Source organism: Brassica napus, chromosome A3 (genome assembly GCF_020379485.1).
Source record: "Brassica napus cultivar Da-Ae chromosome A3, Da-Ae, whole genome shotgun sequence".
In the NCBI taxonomy this organism is placed as follows: Eukaryota; Viridiplantae; Streptophyta; class Magnoliopsida; order Brassicales; family Brassicaceae; genus Brassica; species Brassica napus.
Genome location: NC_063436.1, coordinates 24462773 through 24488800, shown reverse-complemented (window position 1 = coordinate 24488800; position 26028 = coordinate 24462773). Strand labels below are relative to the sequence as shown.

The 26028-nt window shown below is 35.8% G+C and overlaps 4 protein-coding genes and 2 pseudogenes across 5 annotated transcripts; 3 read left to right on the top strand and 3 right to left on the bottom strand.

Annotated features, from left to right (window-relative positions):
• Positions 1-2122: 2122 nt before the first annotated feature.
• LOC106421292 lies at positions 2123-3834 on the bottom strand (annotated as a pseudogene).
• Positions 3835-4096: 262 nt separating this feature from the next.
• On the top strand, positions 4097-6970 carry LOC106383806. Its single transcript, XM_013823863.2, has one exon. It carries the CDS (start codon positions 4097-4099, stop codon positions 6968-6970), a length of 2874 nt encoding a protein of 957 aa, XP_013679317.2.
• A 1706-nt stretch (positions 6971-8676) lies between these two features.
• Positions 8677-12338, bottom strand: LOC125607317 (annotated as a pseudogene).
• Positions 12339-16178: 3840 nt separating this feature from the next.
• Positions 16179-18276, bottom strand: LOC125591224 (F-box/kelch-repeat protein At4g19930-like). The gene has a single exon (XM_048764992.1). It carries the CDS (start codon positions 18094-18096, stop codon positions 16852-16854), a length of 1245 nt encoding a protein of 414 aa, XP_048620949.1. The 5' UTR covers positions 18097-18276; the 3' UTR covers positions 16179-16851.
• An 825-nt stretch (positions 18277-19101) lies between these two features.
• On the top strand, positions 19102-20872 carry LOC106421194 (glutathionyl-hydroquinone reductase YqjG). 2 transcript variants are annotated; one of them, XM_013862042.3, is made up of 6 exons: positions 19102-19243; positions 19412-19636; positions 19713-19889; positions 19960-20184; positions 20256-20384; positions 20464-20872. In XM_013862042.3, exons 1-6 carry the CDS (start codon positions 19163-19165, stop codon positions 20695-20697), a joined length of 1071 nt encoding a protein of 356 aa, XP_013717496.2. In that variant the 5' UTR covers positions 19102-19162; the 3' UTR covers positions 20698-20872. The 2 variants fall into 2 exon arrangements, with proteins under 2 accessions (XP_013717496.2, XP_013717497.2); XM_013862043.3 differs by having other exon boundaries at positions 20256-20388.
• A 380-nt stretch (positions 20873-21252) lies between these two features.
• LOC125591223 (lecithin-cholesterol acyltransferase-like 4) lies at positions 21253-23917 on the top strand. The gene is made up of 11 exons (XM_048764989.1): positions 21253-21639; positions 21733-21824; positions 21897-22015; positions 22089-22224; positions 22297-22348; positions 22425-22525; positions 22599-22787; positions 22865-23022; positions 23096-23150; positions 23229-23282; positions 23361-23917. The coding sequence occupies exons 1-11, from the start codon at positions 21396-21398 to the stop codon at positions 23769-23771; spliced, it is 1611 nt and encodes a 536-aa protein (XP_048620946.1). The 5' UTR covers positions 21253-21395; the 3' UTR covers positions 23772-23917.
• Positions 23918-26028: the final 2111 nt, after the last annotated feature.

Below are 26028 nucleotides of genomic sequence, written 5' to 3'. Positions count from 1 at the left end.
GTTGAATGTTTTGAGGTTGTTAGGTGCTCAAGCATGTACAAGATAATTGATCATCCATTTCTCATTTGTTTCATCTCACCAACTATTATTGATGAAGTCATCATGGGTGCTAGAACTCTCAGGTATATTATCATATTGCATATGGGTTTATAATATCTGTCTTTGTCATAAATGATATTTAAACTTGCAGATGTGGTTGGGCAAATCCGTTATGTCCAAGGTTTTGACCTTAGTAAAGAAACAACTCGAGTCGTTATCCGTCTCCTCATTGATCCGTAAGAAACAATCAACACACAATTCCCTTTATATTACCATCTATATTGTACTAACATCAATAATCAAAAATATTTCCTACCCAAATTTTGTGGTCGTCTATTTATCTCCCTTACTTATCAAACTAATTTTACACAAACCTTTATTTTACAACTTAAAAAAAACCACAACAACCCAAACAATCAAAACACCAAAAACTATAATTCCAAAAAAGACGAATCATTAATGATCACCTCTTTTTTTGTCTAATATTAGAAATAAACTTCAAAATAAATATACCAAACCAATCACCTCAACTAAAACTCAATGACACATACATCGAGTCAGCTAAACAAATACAAACTACACGATCAGCTATTTAACAATTTACAAACTTACTTTCGCAACGAAGAAGACGAAGACGGCAACCAAGATCAATGAAATTACCTAAACAAAAAACAACAGAGTAAGTTATGAACTCTGATAAATACAACGAACAATGATTTTTGTTTACATATTACCCATCAAATAAAAGATAAACAAAAACAAACACAACCACAACAGGAGATACAACAGACAATCCCGACAGACACAATGGCGGCAACAACATCTCCACCTGCTCACTCTTCTTGCCTGATAAAATAGCTTATATGCCCAATGTCAACATGTCAATGCTATTGTCTTCTTATGAGAAATACATATATTCGTTTAAAACTCATTAAAACCCAAATACTCAGAACTGTCACTCATTTTATAGTTATTTCTACAAGTCTTCATGTATTTGTTTTAAAGGTCCGGTAAAGAGCAACAAGTTTAAAAATAAAATAAAAACATATAACAAACATAATAAGGATAAGAAAAATTATTACTTAATATACACAACTTACATAACTAAGCTGGAGAAAAAATATCCAAAAAAAAAACTCTCAACAGCTTTAATATAATTTATGTACTCTCAACAGTACAAGAAACAAATAATAAATCTCAGTGACATAACAAATAACAACACGAACTATATCAATCACATTACTAACACAGTTTAGTCTTTCATAAGTGGAGAACAATGCATACACAGTTCATCATCATAACTCTAACCCTATAACTATAAAAAAAAAACTTGAAAAACAATTCAAAACGCAAAATTCACAACTACAATAACCCAAACAAATATTAAGATGAAATAAGAACTATGTCCACAACTCCGCACTTACGCGGAGGCAATGCCTCTAGTAGAAATAAAAGTAGACTCTTTCCTCCATAGTGTTTTTTCTTGTGTCAAAGTGTTCACGGTATTTCCAAATTCAACTTTATTTCTATTAATTCGGAAATGTAATTAATATTTATTGATTTTTGTGGAAATACTATGAAGAATTTGACCCAAAATTAATAATATTGTGGGTACTTTTATACTGCATTAAATGACGGGGAAACAACAATCAATAATGCGTTATAATTTGATTAACCGGAAAACATTATTCTATCACGTCAATTTTGATTTGAATACGTTCAATATTTTGATGGTTGAAAATTATAGTTCACACAGTACCGTACTGGTAGGAAATATAAAACGTTTTCCTACTTTTTGTATTCTTCCTTCAATTTTTTTTATTTGATTTTTCCTTAATATATCACAAGATCCCATGAAATATCCCATGTTTTTGTATCAAATTAATAGTTTCATCTGTTAAAAAAAGGTTTATGTTATACATGAGCTGCTTCATGTACATATTGTAGTAAAACCAGTAATTTACTAGTTGCAAAGAAGCTAGGATGTCAATGCACAAAGATTGTAGACTTCTTTTGCTTCCGTGACTTTAGACCAAGGCCTTTACATTAATATTAAGGCACCAACTTATAAAGAAGGCTCTCTTTGGAACCACATCATAACAAACAGCTTGCTGCAGATTTTACTCGAACAGAAGCTCGCTCAAGGCATACATAAAAGTGGAGATAAGTTTGCAGAGATAGGATCCTCAATAAGGAAGATTCTTCTGGTTTCTGAAACTGATGGAGCCCTTGCACAGAAAAAGACCAGATTCTTCTATATACCCTTGTCCCATTCATGCATGATTGTAGTCAGCATTTGTATAAAGGAGATACTATTTTTTGGTGTGCTGTTTTGTCTATTACACAAGATAGTACAGAATAGTGTACCATTATTGGAGCATGAATTTACCCACAAATACATTGAAACAAAATTAGATCAAACGTTTCCAAACAAAAGGAGAACAACAACAAAAACGCTCAAGCGTTTAGAGATACATCAAGTTCTCAACATCATCCAATCCAATAACATCCCACTTTGTTGTTACATAACGGCTTGATGATTTTGTGATTTCAACTTTTCTCATATGGTTCTTTTGAATATTGTAAAGAAAAACATAGAAATCAGTTGTTTCTTGTGGGTCGATGCTAATGTTGAGAGTTCGCTTAGAATACCTTATATTTTGAGGTACAAGGATAACCTCGCCTTCTCTAGTTGTACCTCGTGGCATCAAACTCAAGTTATCGACCACAGGCATGTTGAGTATATTCATCTGAGAAGGAGGAATCACTAATGTCTTACTCGACCACAGATTCGTCTCTGCATCTTCCATAACCCATACCTTCATCACACATTCGTTTTCAAAAGCATCACCTTCGTTTTCACAAACAGGATAGTCTAAAAAAGCTACTCTTCCATCCCATTCTACAATGTCAATCATAATAGGCAGTCGCGGCCAAAAGACAAGATCCTCAGGTAGTTGGGGTACACTGATTTCTTCAGAAATCATATCGAAACTCACAAGCACACACTTAATTAGACAAATGCGTCCTAGCGAGGTAATAAAGCATACAGCCATTGATATTGACCGTATTAAACTGTGTTAAAGGACGATGTGGTAGACAGCTACTTGGAATATTTCTCCATCGACTTGATACATCTCGTCCTCCTAGTAGCAAGACCCAATGCTCTGACACCCATGTTACTAAGTTCCCAACTCTCTCTCCACGTTTTGAAACAGTGCAAAACACTTTATATTGATCATGAACAGAATCGTGTCCGATACAGTACATGGTCCTCTTAGACTTGTCGTTTTCAACTAGGATGCTAGATTCTTCTATGACGGGTAAGACAACAAGCTGTCTAGTGGTAGTGTTATATATTTTAGCACTTTGCTCATTGGTAAAGCACATCAAACCGTGAAAAACTTGAGAGACGGAGTAGCCTTCCATCGCTGGGATTGTTAAATCTTGGTCAACTACTAAGGATGACATAGTACTAACATTAAAGTCAGGAGAAGAGGATGATGATAATAATACATTCATGTTGTCGATGCCCAACCACATGTATAGACGCGGCCGTGGTGATGAAACTTTTCGAAAAAGGTTGGAAAAATATTTGGAACAAATCAAGGATGACCAGAGCTTTGAGACAGATTTGAACCGCATAAGGGATTTAGGAGGGAGTCTCCTGAGAATATCAATCACAAGATCAAAAGGAATCTCTTGCGACGGTTCATGGCTCTTACATATGTCTCTCCTCTCCATTCTTATTGTCTCCCGTTGTAAGGTGACGGCTAGGTCAAAAGAAAAAACCATCTCTCTATAATACTACGAGAGGAGTCAGTTTTCTACTTATACTTTTCAATTAATAATTAGAAAGTTTAATTAGAGATATCTTTAATGAAAAAAAATATTATACCTAATTTTCATCATTAAAATTTATTTTGATTTCATTTTCTTTAATTGTTTCAAAATATATTTATAATTTTAGTTTCCTTATTTCCTTATAATTATTTTTCCAAATTAACATTTTCATTTTTCCTCTGGTATTGCTGACTCTACTGAATTATTGGAAGGAATGACTCCAAGAATTTCTGAACGTATGAACAGAGGTTTGATTAAGCCGGTCTCAGATGCAGAGATTAAGAAAGCAGTCAAGGCGATCAAAAGTGACAGTTCTCCTGGTATTGATGGTATGACTGGACAGTTTTTCCAAAAATTCTGGAACATTGTTGGACCACAGGTGATTTTGGAGGTCAGAAGTTTCTTTGAGTCGGGTCAGTTACCGGCAGATTGGAACTTTACAGAGATATGCCTTCTACCAAAGGTTCAGAACCCCAACCAGATGAAGGATCTGCGACCGATCAGTTTATGTTCAGTGGTGTATAAAATTGTGTCTAAGATACTTTGTGACCGCCTGAAGATTGTGCTTCCTCACATTGTTTCTCCTGCCCAGGGAGCTTTCGTTGCAGGCCGGTTGATTTCAGACAATGTTTTAGTTGCACATGAGATGGTGCACGGTTTAAGGACGAATCCTCTATGCAAGTCTGAATTTATTGCTATAAAAACAGACATGTCGAAAGCGTACGATCGAGTGGAATGGGATTTCCTTGAAGCTTTGTTTCAAAAACTGGGGTTTCATCAGCAATGGATTTCGTGGATTATGTGCTGTGTGCGATCAGTGTCTTTCTCCGTCTTGCTAAATGGACAGTCCTATGGCCACTTTAGGCCTAAAAGGGGGATCAGACAGGGGGATCCACTATCACCATTTTTATTTATTTTGTGTGCTGAAGCTTTGGTCCACACAATGAATCAAGCGGAACACCAAGGGCTGGTATCAGGGATGAAGTTAGCTCCAACGTGTCCTGCGGTGCAGCACCTTTTATTTGCAGATGACAGCTTCTTCCTATGCCGGGCATCACTAGCAGAGTGTGCAGAATTTCTTCGTCGTCTGAAGTTGTATGGGGACTCTTCAGGCCAGGTCATCAATTTTCAAAAGTCTGCAATAACATTTGGTGCTGGGATCGATCCGGTTATGAAGAGATTGTTGTCTGAGTTCCTGAATATAGAGAATGAAGGTGGTGATGGGAAGTATCTTGGATTACCTGAATGCTTCAGTGGCTCTAAAAGGAAGTTGCTTGCGTATATAGGGGAAAAGCTGGGTAAAAGACTTCAAGGATGGTTTGCCAAAAAGCTTTCCCTTGGTGGAAAGGAGGTTCTCCTTAAGTCAATTGCTATGGCTTTACCTGTTTATGCTATGTCCTGTTTTAGATTGACAAAGCATCACTGCCAGAAAATCATGAGTGCAATGGCGAGTTTTTGGTGGGATGAGTGTGACGAAAAGAGGAAGATACATTGGGTATCATGGCCAAAACTCTGCATTTCTAAGGAGAATGGTGGCTTGGGATTTAGAGATATTGAGGATTTCAACCAAGCTCTCCTAGCAAAACAGGCTTGGAGGTTGTTAAATGAACCTAATAGTTTGCTTGCGAGGATCTACAAAGGAAGGTATTATGCTAATACGGGTTTTATGGAGTGTGGGAAAGGGTATAGACCGTCGTACGCGTGGAGGAGCATCTTTTTTGGCAGGGAGTTGTTAAGTAAGGGGCTGATTAGATCCATCGGTGATGGCCAGTCAACTTTGGTGTGGAGTCAGAAATGGATTATGGATGAAGTGCCGCGCAGACCTATTAACAAGGAGATGATGATTGATGTTAACCTAAAAGTCTCCGATCTTAAGCTGAATGAGAATCAATGGGACGGAGATAAGCTTCAAGAGATCTTTCCTATTAATGAGGTTAACCGGATATTACATATGCCTGTGGGTAACATAGCGGACAAAGACATCTGGGCTTATTCCTCTCATGGCTCTTATACGGTTAAGAGTGGATACATGGTGGCTACAAAAGAAAAGGAACAGCAGGCTTTACAAATGAGTTTGGCTACTCAAGGGTTGTTGGAGCTGAAGAGAGCCATTTGGAAGGTCCCAACAGTTCCAAAAATTAGAAGTTTTATGTGGAGAGCGGTTTCTGGAGCCTTAGCTGTCTCTGAAAGACTGAATACACGTGGGATGCATGTGGATACAGTCTGCAAGCTCTGTAAACAAGGAGTCGAGTCGATCAAACATGTTCTTTTCGAATGTGAGATTGCACAAGAGATGTGGTCTTTAGCGGGTTTTCAACAAGGTCCATCGATAACTGATAATAGTCTGATTGGTTGGTTGTCAAGCTACCTCAAACTAATGTCGGTGGATTCCCATCCGGTCTCACAAAGAAGAGCGATACCATGGGTTCTCTGGAGCATTTGGAAGAATCGAAATAAGGTCTTGTACGCAGATTCTCAAGACTCATTAGCTTCTCAAGTTACTCAGGCAGGTGAAGAGGCTAGGATCTGGAATGAGTTAAATGTAGAGCAGCAACCGCTGGAGTCTATAGGTGGCCTGATGGGAGAGAACAGGCGATGGGATCCACCATTAATAGGTACTGTGAAATGTAATATTCACTCGAATTGGAGAAACGCTAAACTGCATAGTGGGGGCGCTTTTATGATTCGTGATCATAGAGGAGATGTTCTTCATCATGCGCGAGAAGCATTCACGTTCTCTCCTGATAGATTAACATCGGAGTTGCGCTGTTTGGAATGGGCGCTGCAAAGTATGAAAGATCTCGGCTATCAGGATGTAGTGGTTGGGTCTGATCTGCATGATCTTATCAATGCCGTAATGAGACAAGTAAATTGGCCAAGGTTCAGGGCAATACTGTCAAGAGTGAGTACACTCTGTTTGTCCTTCCCTTCTGTGGCCTTTGAATCTGAGTCTGCATCATCAAATGGTATTGCACGGGAGATTGCTAAGAGCGTGCTGCGCGACGGGCGTTTTCAATCTTATTTGGCAATGGGTGGACCATGGCTTCACCAACAAATTGTTAGAGAAGCAAACCTTATACACTCGTAGATCTTTTTTAAGATTGAGTGTTTATATTTTGTTGTCTCTATTACTCTGTTTCACTACTTTACCCTTTGGGTTGTATTATTCATGATTTGAAGTTAAAAAAAAAAAAATTAACATTATTTTTAGGTAGTTTCAGATGTTTTTGGTTATTTAATATATTTTAATATATGTTTAGGATTTAAAATATTAGATCCGAACCAACAACTTTAATTCGATTTTATCTTTTAGACTTGTCTGAAGTATCATATACCATTTCCATTCTCGCATGCTTGCTAGCTGGTTGATAACTGCTTATCAGCACTTGTTTTTTTTTTTGCAAAAACTTCTCTATATATTCAATGCAAGAGTTTACAGAACATACAACAGTTATGGTAGCTTATTCTTAGCTTCTAGGGTGATAACCGAAACAGAGGAGACCAGCCCAAAAGCAAAAGAAGTCCAAAAACCGCTTAAAATGAGTTAAACCCAACCGCCTCCAGGTGCGCACATGAACTGAGACTGAAGGTACCGCTCATACCACATGTACTAAGCCAATCCTTGAGAGGACAGAAGAAGCTACCAACGCACAGAGACCAAGCAACCGACAACCAAAGACCCGATGAATCTCTAAATGGCTCAAATCCCTTTGGTTTAAATAATAGTAGCAAACCCACATTACAAATTGTTCATGAGGAGAGTACCTGGACAGTCAACATAACTGCTCTAGAGGAGAATGCACATGGTAGAGTGATGCAACAAAAGTGAAAACCTGAGGAGGATCAAGATGTTGGTGGCGAGAGAAGAAGCACAGGCCGCAATCACTAATCTGAACCTATCAGAGCGGCAAGGGAAAGAAGCACATACACTGACTAGGTCACTAACTAGGACCCAAAACAAGGACAATCCAAGAATCATCCAAAGAAAGAGCCGAGGAGAAACAATGTCAGAAAAGCCGGAGAGAAACAAGGGAAGCCTTTGACAGAAACAGAACACATCGACAAGGGTAAGGCGGCAAGGAAAGAGCACAGAGCAGGCTTGATATGTGAAGAGACACTCATCTCAACCAAACTTTCAGAACCAGGACAACCTCAGAAAACACGAACACACCAACAACAGAGGAGGAACATAGAAATATACGAAGGCACAAGAGAAGACAGAGACATGCGCAAGAGGAACCAAACTAAGGAGAAGGGCTAGCAATCCAGAAAAATTCGAGTAGATCTGACCCACCAATAACCAGATCTAGGCCTTCTAACGCATATCTCAAGCTCTACCGAAGTAGACAACACCACCGTAATTCAGAGCCAAGAACACAATCGACATAACGACACAAGAGAGAAAGGGAAACAGAGAAGAGCATACAGCGAAGACGCTGAAGCCCATCTCCTCCCAGGAAGAATCGATGACGGTGGATACTAGGGTTCGTAGATGAGGAAGAGAGACACTAGAGAGAGTTTCTAAACCCTCTCTTGCTCCCATGTTTTTTATATCACCACTTGTTGCCGCCATTTTCTTTGTCAATCGTAAACGTGTGATATTTCCAAAATGTAGTAAATCTACTATCAACTGATGGAAGCTAATAAATTATCGAAGAACAAAGCTTTGATCTCAAGTTCGGATTCTCATGTTTGAATTTGTTACGGAAACAAGAACATATTGTTGAAAATATTATTTGCAGTGCTTGCAAAAGCTTTTTATGAAATCTCAATTTCAAAATACAACAGTTTCTATGGTCTAGCCTTTGTAATTAGCATCCTTTATTACCCTTCATCTGCAGTTGTTTTACAAAAAGAAAAAAGAAATAGAAAGAAGAACAAAACTAAATATAAAAGACTTGTCCAACGTTCAAAAGGGTTTCATGAGGAACATGTAAGATAACACTATTCTCTCTACAAATCTTATCAAGAAACGCATATACATAATCAATCGCAATCTTTTTAGGAAGCCATGATCCATTTCTTGCTTTCACCACAGTGTTCCCCATGATATGAACAACCCCTGACTCTTTACATGTCTTTAGAAACTCCAACTCATCCTCTCCTCCTCCTCCTCCTCTTCCTCCACCGTGTTGTTCTGACTTAAACTCGTTGCATTACGGGGTGAATCAGCTGGAACTATCGTGTCTAGGGTTGACACAGTGTAGTCCACCATCGATGAGAACATATCCATGTTGCTGTTGTTGTGGTTGCTATTGTTACGGAGCAACTCATCTCTAGACTCTTGTGTATAGTTGACTGAGAACGCGCTGCTGTAGGTGCTTGAGGTTAAAGCTGGCTCCATCATAGTTTCGATTCGGATGAAAGAGGAGAGGTTAGTTAACAGTTTGTTTTCAAAATCATCGTCTTTCCTGTGTAGATCTTTGTAACCATACCTATAACATTTTTTTATAGAGATTTCAAACGCTTTGTCTAAAGAACATATAAGAAGAAAGGACAGTACCTGGCTACGCAGCGGAACATTCTGAACTTCTTCGGTCCGATTCTCTTCACAAGAAACCTCTCTTCTTCAGGGACAGTGTAGACCGGAAGGTACTTGACGCAGACAAAGACTACCACAGAGTGAATCGCGGGCAGGTTAGTGATGAAATGAGAGAAGATGTGAGGGACACCACTCGCTAACTCTGTGTAGACTAACCCTACCCCTGGGACACGAACAAGCCCGAGGCTAGGACCAAGACCGAGTATCCAACTCATGGAAACTTTGCTGTGCATTTCGAACTCATACTTCTTGACTGTTGCGTACTGCCAAACCGACATTACTAGAAGAGAGATGGCTGCTATGATTAGCGGAACCCAGCCTCCTTGGTTGACCTTTAAGAGCACAGCCGAGAAGTACGACAGCTCCACCACGAGCGAGAGGAAGGCGAATATAAGGACAAGGATCCAGTGGCACCTCCACACGAGCAGCATGGTTAGTACCATTAGTAACGTGGTCACAAGCATCACAAGCACAACCGCAGTCCCTAACCTCAACAAGATATAACCAAAACAGTCAGATGATACGTATTGGAGATAACTCGAGAAGCAAGATGTGCATTTTGCGGACCAACTGTTACGTATTAAAATCCAACTATAAAGTCTATGATCCCAAACCGAAAGATATTATATAAATATTATTGTGACAATGATTTGCTGATTTAGATATATATCATAAGATTTAGATAAGTTCTATTCCTGGTTGACATAGGTTTAAGTCTTTTTGTATACATATTCTTGCTCTATAAGTATCTCCAATAATAAGCAAGAACCCTTTCATTTCGTCACTATCACCATACATCTTACCGTATGCATTTCCGATTTGGCTCTGATTCTTGAAACTAGCAGTGACGGCGATGCAGCCAAGCATGAGCATCCAGTTAATATCAGGGCAATAGATCTGACCAACGAACTTCTTGGAAGTATGTACAATTTTAACACGAGGAAAACATCCATGAGACACAGCCTGCTTGATAATCGAGTAAGTCCCTGATATCGCAGCTTGGCTCCCAACGATTGCAGCTCCAGTGGCAACTACAAACATTGGCCAATATACATTCCCTATGTAGTCAAAAAAATCAAAAGAGAGTTTCAGCACTAACGAAGAGAACATTAAATTAAGCAACAAGGTTTAGGAACAAACTTGGGATAGATGCATAGAACGCGTCATCGTAATGATCCTTGTTGTTCACGAGATACGCAGCTTGTCCGCAGTACGATAGAAGAAGACAAGGAAACACAAAGAAGGTGAAAGCGAGCTGTATCGCTAGTAACGGGAAGTAAGCAATGTCTGCGTATAGAGCCTCTGTGCCTGTAATGCTGAGAAGAATGCCGCCGAGGGAGATCCAACCATCTCGACCTCGTCTTTTGAAGTACAAGTATACATATGTTGGCGAAAACGCTTTTAAAACGCGCGTGTCGTGTTTGAAGATGTTGTATATGCCAGTGGCTCCAATGAAGAGGAACCAAATGAAGACAATAGGGGCAAAGAGCCACCCGACTTTGTCTGTACCGTAGTGTTGCATACTGAACAAGCCTACTAAAATGACAATGGACATAACCACAACAATGTCTGCAACAACAACAAGTAGAAAAGTTAGAAGGAACTAACTGACATAAAGGTGCAGTGAATGTTTTGTTACCGCTGCTCATCTTTGGGCTACTGACTTTGATCCCACCAGTCGCTGAAAGAACTATGAGAAGATTGTTTTGTCATCAACCTTGAGTACAAAAAAAAAAAAGACAAGAAGGTTGTTAATTACCAGAGATGGCTGGAGTTAAGATACCATCACCGATCATCATACAAGTCCCGAGAAGAACAACGAAGAGAAGAGCTCTCTTTCTAGATTCTTTACTCTCTAACCACTTCTTTGTTTTAGCAGCAAAAGACCCTTCAGCGACTAAAGTTCGACTATAAGTAGTCAGATCCTCATCGCTGCGTTGCTGATTCGGGATGAGATTCACTTTAGCATGTCTACAAAGCAGTGAGTATATAGCTAAAGTCCCACCTGCACACAAACATTGAGTATAAACTAAACCGGTTTGGTTAAAAACAATGATCAAGCTTTTTAAAAGCTTACCTTGACCATTGTCATTAGCTTTGCAGACAATAAACACATACTTGATGAGAGGTATAAGCAGAAGAGAGTAAATGATCAAAGAAAGAGCTCCGATTACATCTTCACTGTCTTTAATCCCATCAGGGAATGTATTGTAGAACACATACAATGGAGAAGTCCCTAAATCGCCATAAACTATGCCTAGACTTTGGAATGATAGTCTCAGTAGCATCCACATTGACAAGCCCTGATGACAAGTCGAAAAGTCGTATTAAAAAATATGGAAACTTTCTTGAAACTAAAACAGAGTAAAACAGGGTAAAACAGGGTAAAACAGGGTAAAACAGGGTAAAACAGAGAAAGTCATTACCTTTTCTCTGTACATAATCTTAATCTTATTAGCTTCTTCATCCATGGATTGATCAAGTTTCTGCTCTAGCTCCCACATAGCTCCAATGTGTCTTTCTTCAATCGTGTTCTCTCCTTCTGCTACAGATGCTTCTACCCTTTCCGACATTTTTGTAATCAGGAAACAACAACTTAGCTTCTTGAACTTTCCCCTAAACTGACTCGAGCCCTAGAAATCGGGAGTCACTTGGGGAAAGATTCGCCTGAGATGAGAATTCTTTACGTAAGTAAAAGAAGCAAGTCGAGTCATTACATAACAACTTGTGTCTTGTCAACTCTGGTTCTGTCATGGAATTGGATAAAGGCTACACCAGAAAGAACCTGGTGAAGAAAGGGACCGCCCTTTTTATCAGAAGAACCAGCAATGAAATGATAAATATGATATAATAATATAATAGCCAAAAGAAGAATCTTTAACAACTATGAAGATTATACGAAAAGATGTCTTTTTGTCTCTCTTCTTTATTTCTTCGTTTCAGATATTAACAACAACAGACAGTGACCAAGGAGAAGAAAAGAAAGAACAAGAGCTGTAGATTGAATGACACAACTTTTTAAGTTCAGAAGACGCTGACAAAATTGAAGACTAGTGGCAGAGACACACACGAGCAGTTAAATTTTCTTTTCTTTTTGTGTTTACTATTGTATCAGTATACACTTTTTCCAATATTGGCATATACTTCAATTTCTGATTGTGACATATGACCAATCGTGCACACAAAAAAGAAGGAAAAAAAAGACATGACATATCCAACTTTTGAAAAAAAAAGAACAAACCAGGAAAAAAGAAGTTAAATTTTCTTTTCTCATACTTATTGACACTGTATGGATAGGATATTCCATATATCACATTCTCGTTGTTTCGCAAAAAATATCAGTTATTTTCTAAATGATTTTATATTTTCAATGTAACTTTATATATTTATTTATTTGTCTTTTCAATAACCAATATTTTTTTATCAAAATCAAGTTTGTTTACTTAATTGTATATTAAATAAAGATAGACTAGTATACTTTATAAATTTTTTAATTAGAGTAAAATATGTCACAATGATTTTTTTTTTTTGTAAAACAGAAAGAGTATATGTTAAAATATGTATAAGCTTAATTCTTAACTTAATTCATGATGTTTAGAAAGCAAAAATATTTCTATTTTATTTCGACATGTAAAAGACATTCATAATATCATGTTAGCAGAGGATTACCAACAAAATCATGTTAGCAGAGTAAAATGGTACTTAAAATGAGTTTTCAATACTTCAAAATAAAATCAAGGAGTCTTTAAAATACTTTAAATATATAAGCCCAAATGTATTCTGTGATGCTAATATGTTCCATGTTTATTTTTATTGCTTTCAAATTTATATATAAATAAATAAAGAGAACCCCAACGAAAAATATAATCTGCCTAAATATTTGTTCCTTAGAACTTAGTTATAAAAATACAATCTAAAATTACTAAATTGTTGCCATAATGTTGCTAATAAAGCTACATTTTGAAACTTCATATTACCTCGCAATTCATGTTAATATCTAATTGTTCTACATGTTCATTGTTCACCTTAAAATTGTTTCTTAACTTGTCATTTATGAGATTGTTTACTTTGGTTCAACTTTTTTATCCCCTCCAGGTTTAATTATTGCTAACCAGTTACTAAACAAATGTACTTTTCAATATCAAGATATTCACAGAATAAAATGTAAAACTTGTTTTTATTTGATTAAAACTTAGATTTTTATGTTCAAAGATCAGCTTCTATGATTAATTTAATATTTTTATTACTACATATATTATAGGTGTTTGTTGAAGAAGTTTCCACTATTCCAAGTCTTTGTAAACTTTGTGCAAAGAAAATAATTATTTTTAGTAGTTAAAGTTTTGAAATTAGTATTAATTTGATTAGACTTAGAGACCCACATATTACCATGATAGGCATGACCTTGTTGTCACCATGTTTAGGAGCTTTGGCTTTGACTTTTTGTGAAGAGATGCTTGAAAGAGGTCAAAAAAGAAATAAAAGTATAAGCAAGTTCACAATCAATCGATCTCCAAACTTCATCACAAGCACTCATCCAGATAAAAAAAATCATGTTCCATAAGCTAAATACATCATAGTAGGTTTGTTTAGAAAGATTGACAAGGAAAAAGAAATCAAGTATCAGCTAGTTCACAAGCTAAATAAATCAAGTGAAAACAAATTTCATAGCTATTTGATACAAACAAAATACACCGCTTACAAGTGATAGTCAAGTATCAGCATGTTCACAATATCTTGAAGAGATATCAAAATTCATAACTAGTAAGTGCTAATCATATGAAACAACACCTAATCTATTTTTGGTAACAAAGCCACAATCACATAGCAAAACAAAAGGAGTATCAGATTCGTTCCCCAAGCAAAATCAATCAAGTGAAAACAAACTTCATCCATGCTTGATACAAACAAAATACATCATATCGCTTACGACTGATAATCATCCGAAACAAAAACGAATATGGAATACGATGTGAAACCTAACGAAACTGAACCACTGATACTTAAAGAATATGAACGATCCTTGCGCTTTCTGTTCTCCATTGTTTAGGAAACTGAAGAAATCAACAGGGAGAGCGAGCTAGAGATACAATGAAGTTTTCGATTTTGAATTTTGGTGACAGATAAAATGAAGATTTTAGAGGTGAGCGAGAAGGCTTTACGGACAAAAATAATTAATACTACTAATAATAAAATAAGCATTATATTAATATTTTTTTGTACATGAAACATTAGATTTTGAATGGTGACGAAATAAATGATGAGGAACATTTAATTTTTTATCATTCCTATAAAATTACCCAATTTATAAAGAATAATTTCTTTTTCATTCTTTCTCATTTTTTTTCGGTAGAGCATATATTATTTCTCGTTAAGTTTGGGAAGGCACAGTCAATAATATTTTTTAAATAGTCATATCAATTAGAGCCTAAAACTCTGTGTTGCCACGTTGGCTCTGAGTTATACTTTTCTAACCTTGCAATCCAAGGTTTGATTAACATTGGTTGCATTATTCATTATTTTTTTTTCCCTTTCGAAAAGAAACCAGGTCACTGAATCCAAATTTATGTTTCTCTTTTAATAATTTTTCAAGGGTAATGTGGTTGCTTTTAGACTGCTTTTTCTATATGCATGCAGATCATCATTTACTTTAGATCATACTAAATTATGATGGTGCCGTGCTCCATTTATTACTACTTACCATCCATCTTCTTATATCTCTAATAATACTATAGCTAATTGTGGAGAAGAAAGTCGAGCCGCAGCTCTGTTCTTGTAGAAATTGTTGGAGCCGCAGCTCGTGTTACCTTAGCCGAATGTTGTTTGTTGCATTGTAAATCAGTTCATACCGCTTTTTATCAACTGTTAGTGAATTTGAAAGACTGAGAGCTGGATTTCGACTATGATCACCAATAAAGGGGTGTGAATCTATCTACCAAGATTCTAAGACAGCGAAGTACAAAACCTCCTAGTTATTTCCAGTTATTTCCAGTTTCTTTTATTGATGGTGTTCATGATTGAAAGTATAAACCTTAGTGGCCTGTAATTTTTTTCTTTGTTGATAATCAATTTAAAATTTCAGCAAAAAAAAAAAAAAAAAGAAGTACAAAACCTCTCTTTTTCTTACCCATGTAAAAAGTACATTAGTTTTCACCACAAAGAAGTGGGTTTTCTAATAGATATCAACTTTGTAAGTAGAAAGATACGAACCTATTTTGTTTTGTTTTTCTAATGCAAAGGTCGGTTAGTGGGCGTGACAAAAGCAATGATCACAGGTGACTCGGTTAGTGGACCAACCGACGTCGTATTGTAACTAATCTAAGAATTGTATATCGTTCTAATGATCACAGGTGGGCGTGACCATAGCAATGACATAAGCCGTCGCCAGTATTGACTCTCTAAAACTTTTGGATCTATGTATATAAACTGTATTAGCTGAAACATAATATATAGAAGCTTTAGTTGATGTCTTACTCCACCATCCTCAGCCACAACAGCTTCCTCTCTCTCGCTACAAAGTTCACTACTTGAAGAGATTCCAACTCTCAGTTTCCAGCTGAATCTGGAAGATACCATCTTTACATCTCGTATGCTTGTCCATGGGCTTCTAGATGCCTCTCATACTTGAAGATCAAAGGACTTGACGATGCTATAAGCTTCTCGGTTCGTAGACTCAAAAGCCCTTTTGAAACTGCTTATGTCCATTTCATGACAGTATTGATTTGAATAGTTTCCTTATTTGATTTCAATCAGTCTGTTAAACCCATTTGGGGAAGGACCAAGGAAAGTGATGAGCATATGGACCAAGATTTGTATACTGTGAGGTGTGAACATAGGGACGAAAAATATTCAAAACTATCATCCGCAATGTTTCTTTAACCAAGTACAACTTCAACCCTGAAGGTAAATTAAAGAAGATGCACTTAGCGTGTGACAATTAAAAACACCTGTGAAAGTATAAAATATGTAATTGTTCATCATATACCGAAAATAATAGACCATAAACTTGACGTGAATATAATGCCGATATTTGTCTACAAATTTGTGTGCATTGCTATAGTTGCATGAGCTCATATCGTAGATCCTCTCAGACCCTTAGCTATCTTTAACTTTGTGACCATGGTGTGCTTGGACACCAAGGGATAGGATCACCTCCTGGGTACAAATCGGTTTTGAACAACAGCATAAACAGACATGGAGAATTGAGGTGGCACATGGGCAATGACGGTGTGAAATGTACGCTAAATGCATCGACTCAAGATTTGTATAGACCCAAAAAAAAAAAAAACATTGAAACAAAAGTAGATAAAATGTTTCCAAACAAAAGGAGAACAACAACCAAAACGCTCAAGCGTTTAGAGATACATCAAGTTCTCAACATCATCCATTCCAATAACATCCCAATTTGTTGTTACATAACGGGTTGATTATTTTGTGATTCCAACTCTTCTCATATGGTTCTTTTGAATGTTGTAAAGAAAAACATAGGACCTAGTTGTTTCTTGTGAGTCGATGCTAATGTTGAGAGTTCGCTTAGAATACCTTATAATTTGAGGTACAAGGATAACCTCGCCTTCTCTAATTGTACCTCGTGGCATCAAACTCGAGTTAACGACCACAGGCATCTGAGAAGGATGAAACACTAATGTCTTACTCGACCACAGATTCGTCTCTGCATCTTCCATAACCCATACCTTCATCACACATTCGTTTTCAAAAGCATCACCTTCGTTTTCAAAAACAGGATAGTCTAAAAAAGCTACCCTTCCATGCCATTCTACAATGTCAATCATAATAGGCAGCCGCGGCCAAAAGACAAGATCCTCAGGTAGTTGGGGTACACTGATTTCTTCAGAAATCATATCGAAACTCACAAGCACACACTTAGACAAATGCGTCCTAGCGAGGTAATAAAGCATACGGCCATTGATATTGACCGTATTAAACTGTGTTAAAGGACGATGTGGTAGACAGCTACTTGGAATATTTCTCCATCGACTTGATACATCTCGTCCTCCTAGTAGCAAGACCCAATGCTCTGACACCCATGTTACTAAGTTCCCAACTCTCTCACCACGTTTTGAAACTGTGCAAAACACTTTATATTGATCATGAACAGAATCGTGTCCGATACCGTACATTGTCCTCTTAGACTTGTCGTTTTCAACTAGGATGCTAGATTCTTCTATGGTGGGTAAGACAACAAGCTGTCTAGTGGTAGTATTATATATTTGAGCACTTTGCTCATTGGTAAAGCACATCAAACCGTGAAAAATTTGAGAGACGGAGTAGCCTTCCATCGCTGGGATTGTTAAATCTTGATCAACTACTAAGGATAACATAGTACTAACGTCCAAGTCAGGAGAAGAGGACGATGATACTAATACATTCTTGTTGTCGATGCCCAACCACATGTATAGACGCGGCCGTGGTGATGAAACTTTTCGAAAAAGGTTGGAAAAATATTTGGAACAAATCAAGGATGACCAGAGCTTTGAGACAGATTTGAACCTCATAAGTGATTTAGGAGGGAGTCTCGTGAGAATATCAATCATGAGATCAAAAGGAATCTCCTGCGAGGGTTCTTGGCTCTTGCATATGTCCTTTGATCTTCTCTTCGTTCTACTTCTATCCCGTTGTAACACGACGGCTAGGTCAAAAGAAAAAGCCATATCACTATAATATTGGCGAGAGGAGTCAGTTTTCTACTTATACCTTTTAAATTAATTATTAGGGAGTTTAATTAGAGATATATTATCTTTGATAAAAAAAATTAGCGAGATATCTTTAATGAACAAAAAAATATACCTAATTTTCAATATTAAAATCTTTTTATTTTGCTTTCATTTTCTTAATTATTTCAAAATAGGTTTATAATTTTAATTTCCTTATTTCTTTATAATTATTTTCCCAAATTACAAATAACAGAAAAAAATACCAACAAAAACTAAAAATGTATAGATTTAATTTATATATATATGTATCTGGTATGTGTGTGTTTTACACAAAGAAAATAAATCTTCATTTTGAAAAATAATTTTGATATTAAAATATATATATAATATTTCTTTTAATTTTTTAATATCCCAAATCACATAATAGAAATAAAAAGGTAAATAATAATATTTTACTAATTAGAAAAGGAAAACAAAAAGAAGTAAATAACAATTTTATCATCTCATATATCTATATAATATTATACCTAATATGGTATCGCAGATCGTGTTACCTTTAGCTGATTTCACTACGGCTTGTTCCTAGTCTGGTAAAACCGTGGAATGTAACCGTTGAGGGAAGGACATGTGTAATGTTGTTGTTGCATTCTAAATCAGTTCATACTGGTTTTATCACCGGGATTTTCGACAAAGAAATGGGTGTGATATCTATCTATCTATTAAGATGTGAAGTACAAAACCTCTCTTCTTTTTTACCCATGTAAAAGTACAATAGTTTTGACCAGAAAGAGTTCGGATTTCTAAAAGATATCAAATTTGTACGGATACCTGACAATCTAACACTAACTAATTAGAAAGATGAACTTTTTTTTTTTTGTTTTTATTCCAAGACAAAGGTGTGTGCTTTTTAGGATTGTCATTGTACTGCTCACAGGTGGCTCGTTTAGTGGGCGTGACAAAAGCAATGACATAATGCCGTCGCCAATATTGACTCTCTAAACTTTTTGGATTTATGTATATAAACTGTATTAGCTGAAACATAAATATATAGAAGCTTTAGTTGATGTCTTTCTCCACGATCCTCAGCCACAACAGCTTCCTCTCTCTCGCTACAAAGTTCACTACTCGTGGATCTCGTCTTCAGGTACACATCATCGCTTCTTGTCTTTGATCAGATTACTGATTTTGAGACAAAAGTTTCCAACTTTCGATCCGTTTTTCTGTGTCCAAACTAAAATACTCTGTTTTTGTTCATGAAACCTCTGTTTCTCAAACTAAAGTCTGATCTTTTGATTTTTTTTTTGGTCATAAGTGTACAATAGCAATGGCTCGATCTGCGGTTGATGAGACATCAGACTCGGGAGCATTTCAAAGAACTGCTTCAACATTCCGTAACTTCGTCTCAAGAGATTCTAACTCTCAGTTTCCAGCTGAATCTGGAAGATACCATCTTTACATATCGTATGCTTGTCCATGGGCTTCTAGATGCATCTCATACTTGAAGATTAAAGGACTTGACGATGCTATAAGCTTCTCGGTTCGTTGACTCAAAAGCCCTTTTCAAACTGCTTATGTTCATTACAATAATAGTTTCCTTGTTTGGTTTGCATCAGTCTGTTAAACCCATTTGGGGAAGAACAAAAGAAAGTGATGAGCATATGGGATGGGTCTTCCCGGATTCAGACAATGAGGTCGAAGGAGCTGAGCCTGACCATCTTAATGGTGCTAAGAGTGTAAGAGAACTCTATGAGATTGCTAGTCCAAACTACACCGGGAAGTATACTGTTCCTGTAAGTCTTTTTTTTTTTTTTTGTTAAAGTCTTCTTGAGTTGGAACTAGATGGCTTTTTTTTAATGACAGGTTCTGTGGGATAAGAAGCTCAAGACCGTTGTGAACAATGAGAGCGCAGAGATAATCAGGATGTTCAACACCGAGTTCAATCATATTGCGAGAAACCCTGATCTTGACCTTTACCCTTCTCATCTCCAAGCTAAAATCGATGAAGCTAACGAATGGATCTACAGTGGGATCAATAACGGTGTCTATCGATGCGGGTTTGCAAAGAAACAAGAACCTTATGAGGAGGTAAGTGGTAGAAACGTTACATAGTGTTTATTATTGATCCCACCCATGAGAGTTATGGTTCTTGTTTGTAGGCAGTGCAGCAAGTGTATGAAGCATTAGATAGATGCGAGGAGATTCTTGGAAAGCATCGTTACATCTGCGGTAACACTCTGACTGAAACAGATATCAGGTTGTTTGTGACGCTTATAAGATTTGACGAGGTAAGTGAAAACCGACAAGAACTGAAAAAGAACACAATTAAGGGAACGAGTATGTGATTTTGAAACGTTGATGATGCAGGTTTACGCGGTTCACTTCAAGTGCAACAAGAAACTGTTAAGGGAGTATCCGAATCTGTTCAACTACACGAAAGATATATTTCAAGTCCCTGGTATGAGTAGCACCGTGAACATGAATCACATCAAGCAGCATTACTATGGAAGCCACCCTTCTATTAACCCTTTTGGGATCATCCCTCATGGTCCAAACATCGATTACTCCTCGCCTCATGATCGACACAGATTCTCCAAATGATAAAATAACAAGTCTTTTGCACTTGAAATCTGTCTTCAGAAAGTTTCCAAATAAAGTTTGTCTTTGTATGCTTTGAGAAAAAAAAAAGGTTGATGTTTATCATGTTACAGTTTGTAGTCTCAGTAGTTGAGACAATGTTGGTGTGATGATAATAAATAAACTTTTCTACCGGCTACAACATTGCGTTTCCTGAAATTCGAGGCTTCATGTGAGATTTACAATCTTGCTAGGAACCTCGTTGATAAAAATTCTTGCAACTCAAAACAATTTTGATTTTTCCAAGCCTGTAGCTGGTTTGTTTGTCTCCACAAAATTGAACGTCCAGAACCGGATTTTCCAGCTGCTATCTCAACCGGGATCCCTGAGGTTGTGGGCTTCTTTGATCAAAAGCAAAATCAGAGAGCCAAACTGAAACAGAAACAAAATAGGGGGTTTGTGTAAAATATTAAGCCTGCGACCATTATCCATAATATTATTAAATTATTAATTAATTTGTTATTGGAAGTGTCAATTATTTCAATCTTACGTTATCCATTTGAAAAATTAAATCATTTATTTAATGGATATAGATTACAAGATTGTTTTCTTCCCTCCTTAACTTGTACGGCTTAAATTCCAAAGTTCCACCCTTTTGTCTTCACATCTCTCACACAAACCCTAATTTCCCCAAATTGGATTTTCTTAAATCGATTCAACAAATGGCTTTATTACTGGAAGAGATCACTCGATCAGTAGAGACCTTTCTAAAGCTCAAGACTTCAACCCAGAAACCCTACGTTGACCCGAATCTCGACCCGGTTCTTCTCGTCCCGGGTATCGCCGGCTCGATTCTCAACGCCGTTGATCATGACACCGGGAAAGAAGAGCGTGTCTGGGTCAGAATCTTCGGTGCCGACCACGAGTTTCGAACAAAGATGTGGTCTCGCTTCGATCCTTCAACTGGTAAACAAAAAAAAAAGTTTCATTTTTTATAGAAAAGTCATTAGCTTTTAGCTTTGTTTAAGCTCTCTGAGGAAACGTTTTCATGTGGAACAGGTAAAACGATCACTCTCGACGCAAACACGAGTATTGTGGTTCCTCAAGACAGAGCTGGCCTGCTTGCAATCGATGTCTTAGACCCTGATCTGGTAAATGTTTATATAGTCTCTACACGTTAGCTTTGTGTAGATTGTTGATCAAGTCAAAAGAGTTTTGTGTAGATGGTTGGACGCGAGTCAGTGTTCTATTTCCATGAGATGATTGTCGAGATGCTTGGTTGGGGATTCGAAGAAGGCAAAACCCTTTTTGGTTTTGGTTTTGATTTTCGCCAAAGCAACAGGTGTTAAAACAACATATCTCTTCTTAACTGATTAGTTTATTAACAGTTTTGGTGTTTGTAAAATGGTATATAGACTTCAGGAAATTATGGAGTTATTTGCTGAGAAGTTGGAAGCAGTTTACAAAGCTTCAGGGGAGAAGAAGATTAATGTTATTAGTCATTCTATGGGAGGACTGTTGGTGAAATGTTTCATGAGTCTGCACACTGATGTATGTATATTTATATATAATTCAGTTCTAATGTTATCTTTACATCTCAATCTGATTTTTTTTTCTTATTAGATATTCGAGAAGTATGTACAGAATTGGATTGCTATTGCTGCTCCATTTCGAGGTAAGTTCACAGACTTTTTTTAGTACTTACGATTGTACTCAAGAGAGTTACCAGACTGATTGGTTATTGATTTCAGGTGCTCCTGGATATATTACGTCAACTTTACTGAATGGAATGTCATTTGTGAATGGCTGGGAACAGAACTTTTTCGTATCAAAATGGAGCATGCATCAACTGGTAAATGATGATCAGTTAACAATAATCTCTTTTGATTATATATCTTCTGATACAAGTTTTCTCCTTGTTTCAGCTTATTGAGTGTCCATCCATATACGAGCTGATGTGTTGCCCTTATTTCAAATGGGAACTCCCTCCCGTTTTAGAGCTGTGGCTAGAGAAAGAGAGTGATGATGGAGTCGGAACCTCTGGTGTTGTTCTTGAGTCTTACCGTAGTCTGGAAAGCCTTGAAGTTTTCACAAAGTCTCTTTCTGATAATAAAGTAAGTTACACTTTAATTAAAATGACGAACGCATAGAGGTTGCAGTGACTGATCCTTCTCTTTACACAAATGTTCAGGCTGATTATAATGGAGAGTCTATTGATCTTCCATTTAACTGGAAAATCATGGAGTGGGCTAACGAAACCAAGAGAGTGTTACACTCTGCCAAGCTTCCTCCGAAAGTCAAATTCTATAACATATATGGGACCAATTTAGAAACTCCTCATAGTGTTTGGTAATGTTTCTTTATTTCAGTGTTTATTTGTCCTGCCTTCTCTAAATTCGATATATGTACTCCTCCTGTGCAGCTATGGTAATGAGAAGATGCCTGTCAAAGATCTAACGAACCTAAGATACTTCCAGGTAACCACATAGTTCATCCCTTGTATTAACTATCATTATAATAGACAAGTAACTCATGTTCTGATCTTGTGATCTCAGCCGACGTATATATGTGTTGATGGTGATGGCACTGTGCCGGTGGAGTCTGCCATGGTATGTTGCATTATTGTGTTTCTCTAAAAATACTGAATATTATCATTTCTAACGGTTCCTTTGGTTGTGTCTTTCTAGGCGGATGGGCTTGAAGCAATAGCTAGAGTTGGAGTCCCTGGTGAGCACCGAGGGATCCTCAACGATCACCGTGTCTTCCGTATGCTCAAACAATGGCTAAACGTAGGAGAACCCGACCCGTTCTACAACCCGATAAACGATTACGTCATCCTTCCCACCACATTCGAAATGGAGGAACACCACGAGAACGGTCTGGAGGTTGCTTCCGTGAAAGAATCATGGGACATCACATCAGACGACAACAACAGTGATGGCGCAGCCGCGTCAAGCGTTAGCTCCATATCAGTGTCTCGAACCGGGGATGATCAAAACCCTCGAGCTGAAGCTCGTGCGACGTTAACAGTCCATTCACAAAACGATGGTAGACAACATGTCGAGCTCAATGCTGTCAGTGTCTCTGTTGATGCGTAAAGCGCGTCTTACTCTTCTTACCTTTGTAATGTGTTTAAGTGTCTGTGTCTGTGTCCTGTATATAGCAAACGAATCACGTACCTCGTGTACTTAAATCTTAACAATACAACTCCATGTTCGATTTTTTGTTTTAAGCTTTTGCAAGATTCAGAGTCCACTTTTAATCTAATACATGGAAAACTCAAAGCTTACCATGATGTATCCCTGCAATGTTCGCAATTAGTTGAGGGGTCTAATAATGTTGCCACTAAGCTTTTGGGAACCTAGACAAATATTATGTCTGGTTGTGCTTAGACCGGGATAGTAAAACAGTCTCATCAACAAATGGGTTTGAATATTTCACACAGATATTGACATTTAGCTACAAACTAGATTTCCACCCGCACAACCGTGCGGGTATATATTTTCACATTTATATATATATATAGATATTTGTTTTACTTAATTATTATATATTTTTAATGTTGCTCACATATTTAAATGTTTGTATAATTATGCCAAATATAATAATTTTATAGTTTTCATGCTGTAAATTAAAATCATCACATATATATGTTGCTTATTATATATTTGTCTTATTGAATTTGCGTTTGATTACTAAATTTTTTAATGCATGAAACAACATATATGAAAACAATTGTGTATTTAATTTATTATAATCATGATCCATAATTCAAATCGCTAGATTTTTTTAGTAATTTTTTAATGTTTATTAATTTTATATAATAAATTACTGTATATTAAAAAGTTTAAGATAAGTTAAATTTTTATACATGTATTATATAGTTTACTAATATTAACCCGTTCTACCAACATATTATATTTTTAGCATAAATATTTTATATTTATGAAAATAAAATATGTTAACTTATCAATTTAAAATAATTTTATCATATTTTGTTCAGTATAACTTTTTTATTTTAAAATGATAGATATTATTATAAAATTGATAAAATAAGATATAACTTTATTCTTTTAGTAACATTTCATTACTAATTAAAAAATTAGTTGAAAATATTTATATTCAATTTATGATAATTAAGATCTTATTATAATATTTTTCAACAGATTTGTTAGATTTTTTTAAAAAAAATTAAAAGATATAAAAGATATTATGATTAAAGTAGTTAAAAATATTATGTATATTAGCATTAGTGATATACATTTAATATAAAATTTAAATGATGGTCCAAATAAAAATATCACTCATCAAAAAATCATGATTTTTATTTTATTAGAAAACAAAATTGAAAAAATTAAAATTAAAATAAATATTTATTTCTAACAAAATCTTTAAAAATTATTAGTAAATGTATTTGTGAAATTAATTAATTTCATTTTATTTAAATTTTCGTTTATAAACCAAAACTATATTCAATTTTAATTTCTAATTATATTTTATGATAATTTTAATTAAAACTAACTAATTTTTGAAAGTAAATTTAAAAAGATTCTAAGAAGATTTTAAAAAAATTTTGTTAGAACATTTTAAATATATTCATTTGTATTTCAAATAAAAAGATAAAGATATTAAAATATATAATAATGAACTTATGTAAAATATGATATTTTCTATGAATGGTTCAAACTAAAAAATTACACATGAAAAGAAGTCATAACTTCTGTTTTAATATATAAGATATCCAAATCACATTTTTACTGATAGTTTTTTTTTCTTATAATCTAGACGCCTATTGTTTGTTTTCTTTTTTGCCATATTAGCGGCCTGGGAATAGAATCTTTGGGCTACTTATACAGTAAAACCTCTTTCATTTAATAATCTATAAATTAATATACACTAAAAATTTCTATAAAATAATATAATTTTATAGTCCTAAATTGAATTTTTGATTCAGTTAGTATATCGATAAATTAATAACTCTATAAATTAATAAAAAGTTATATTTTGGATATAGTCCCAACATTATTAATTTATAGAGGTTTCATTGAATAATACTTTCCATTAATATAAAGGAACCAATACATCAGATATGAACATCTTTGTATACTAAAGTATAAGTCATTCGATCAATAAAATTGTGAGACATAAAAATTATTTATCACAAATTAAATAAAAGAAAAAAAATAGTTTCGTTTTTCTCTAACTAAAAAAATTAAAAAATCTCTAACAATTCTCACACAACACCACGATTTCACGATTTGGAAACTGTTAATCTTTTTCCGTATAAAATATTTAACTCATGATGCCATAAACTTTAAATCATTTCTATTTGTTTTCAAAATTATAAATTCTCAA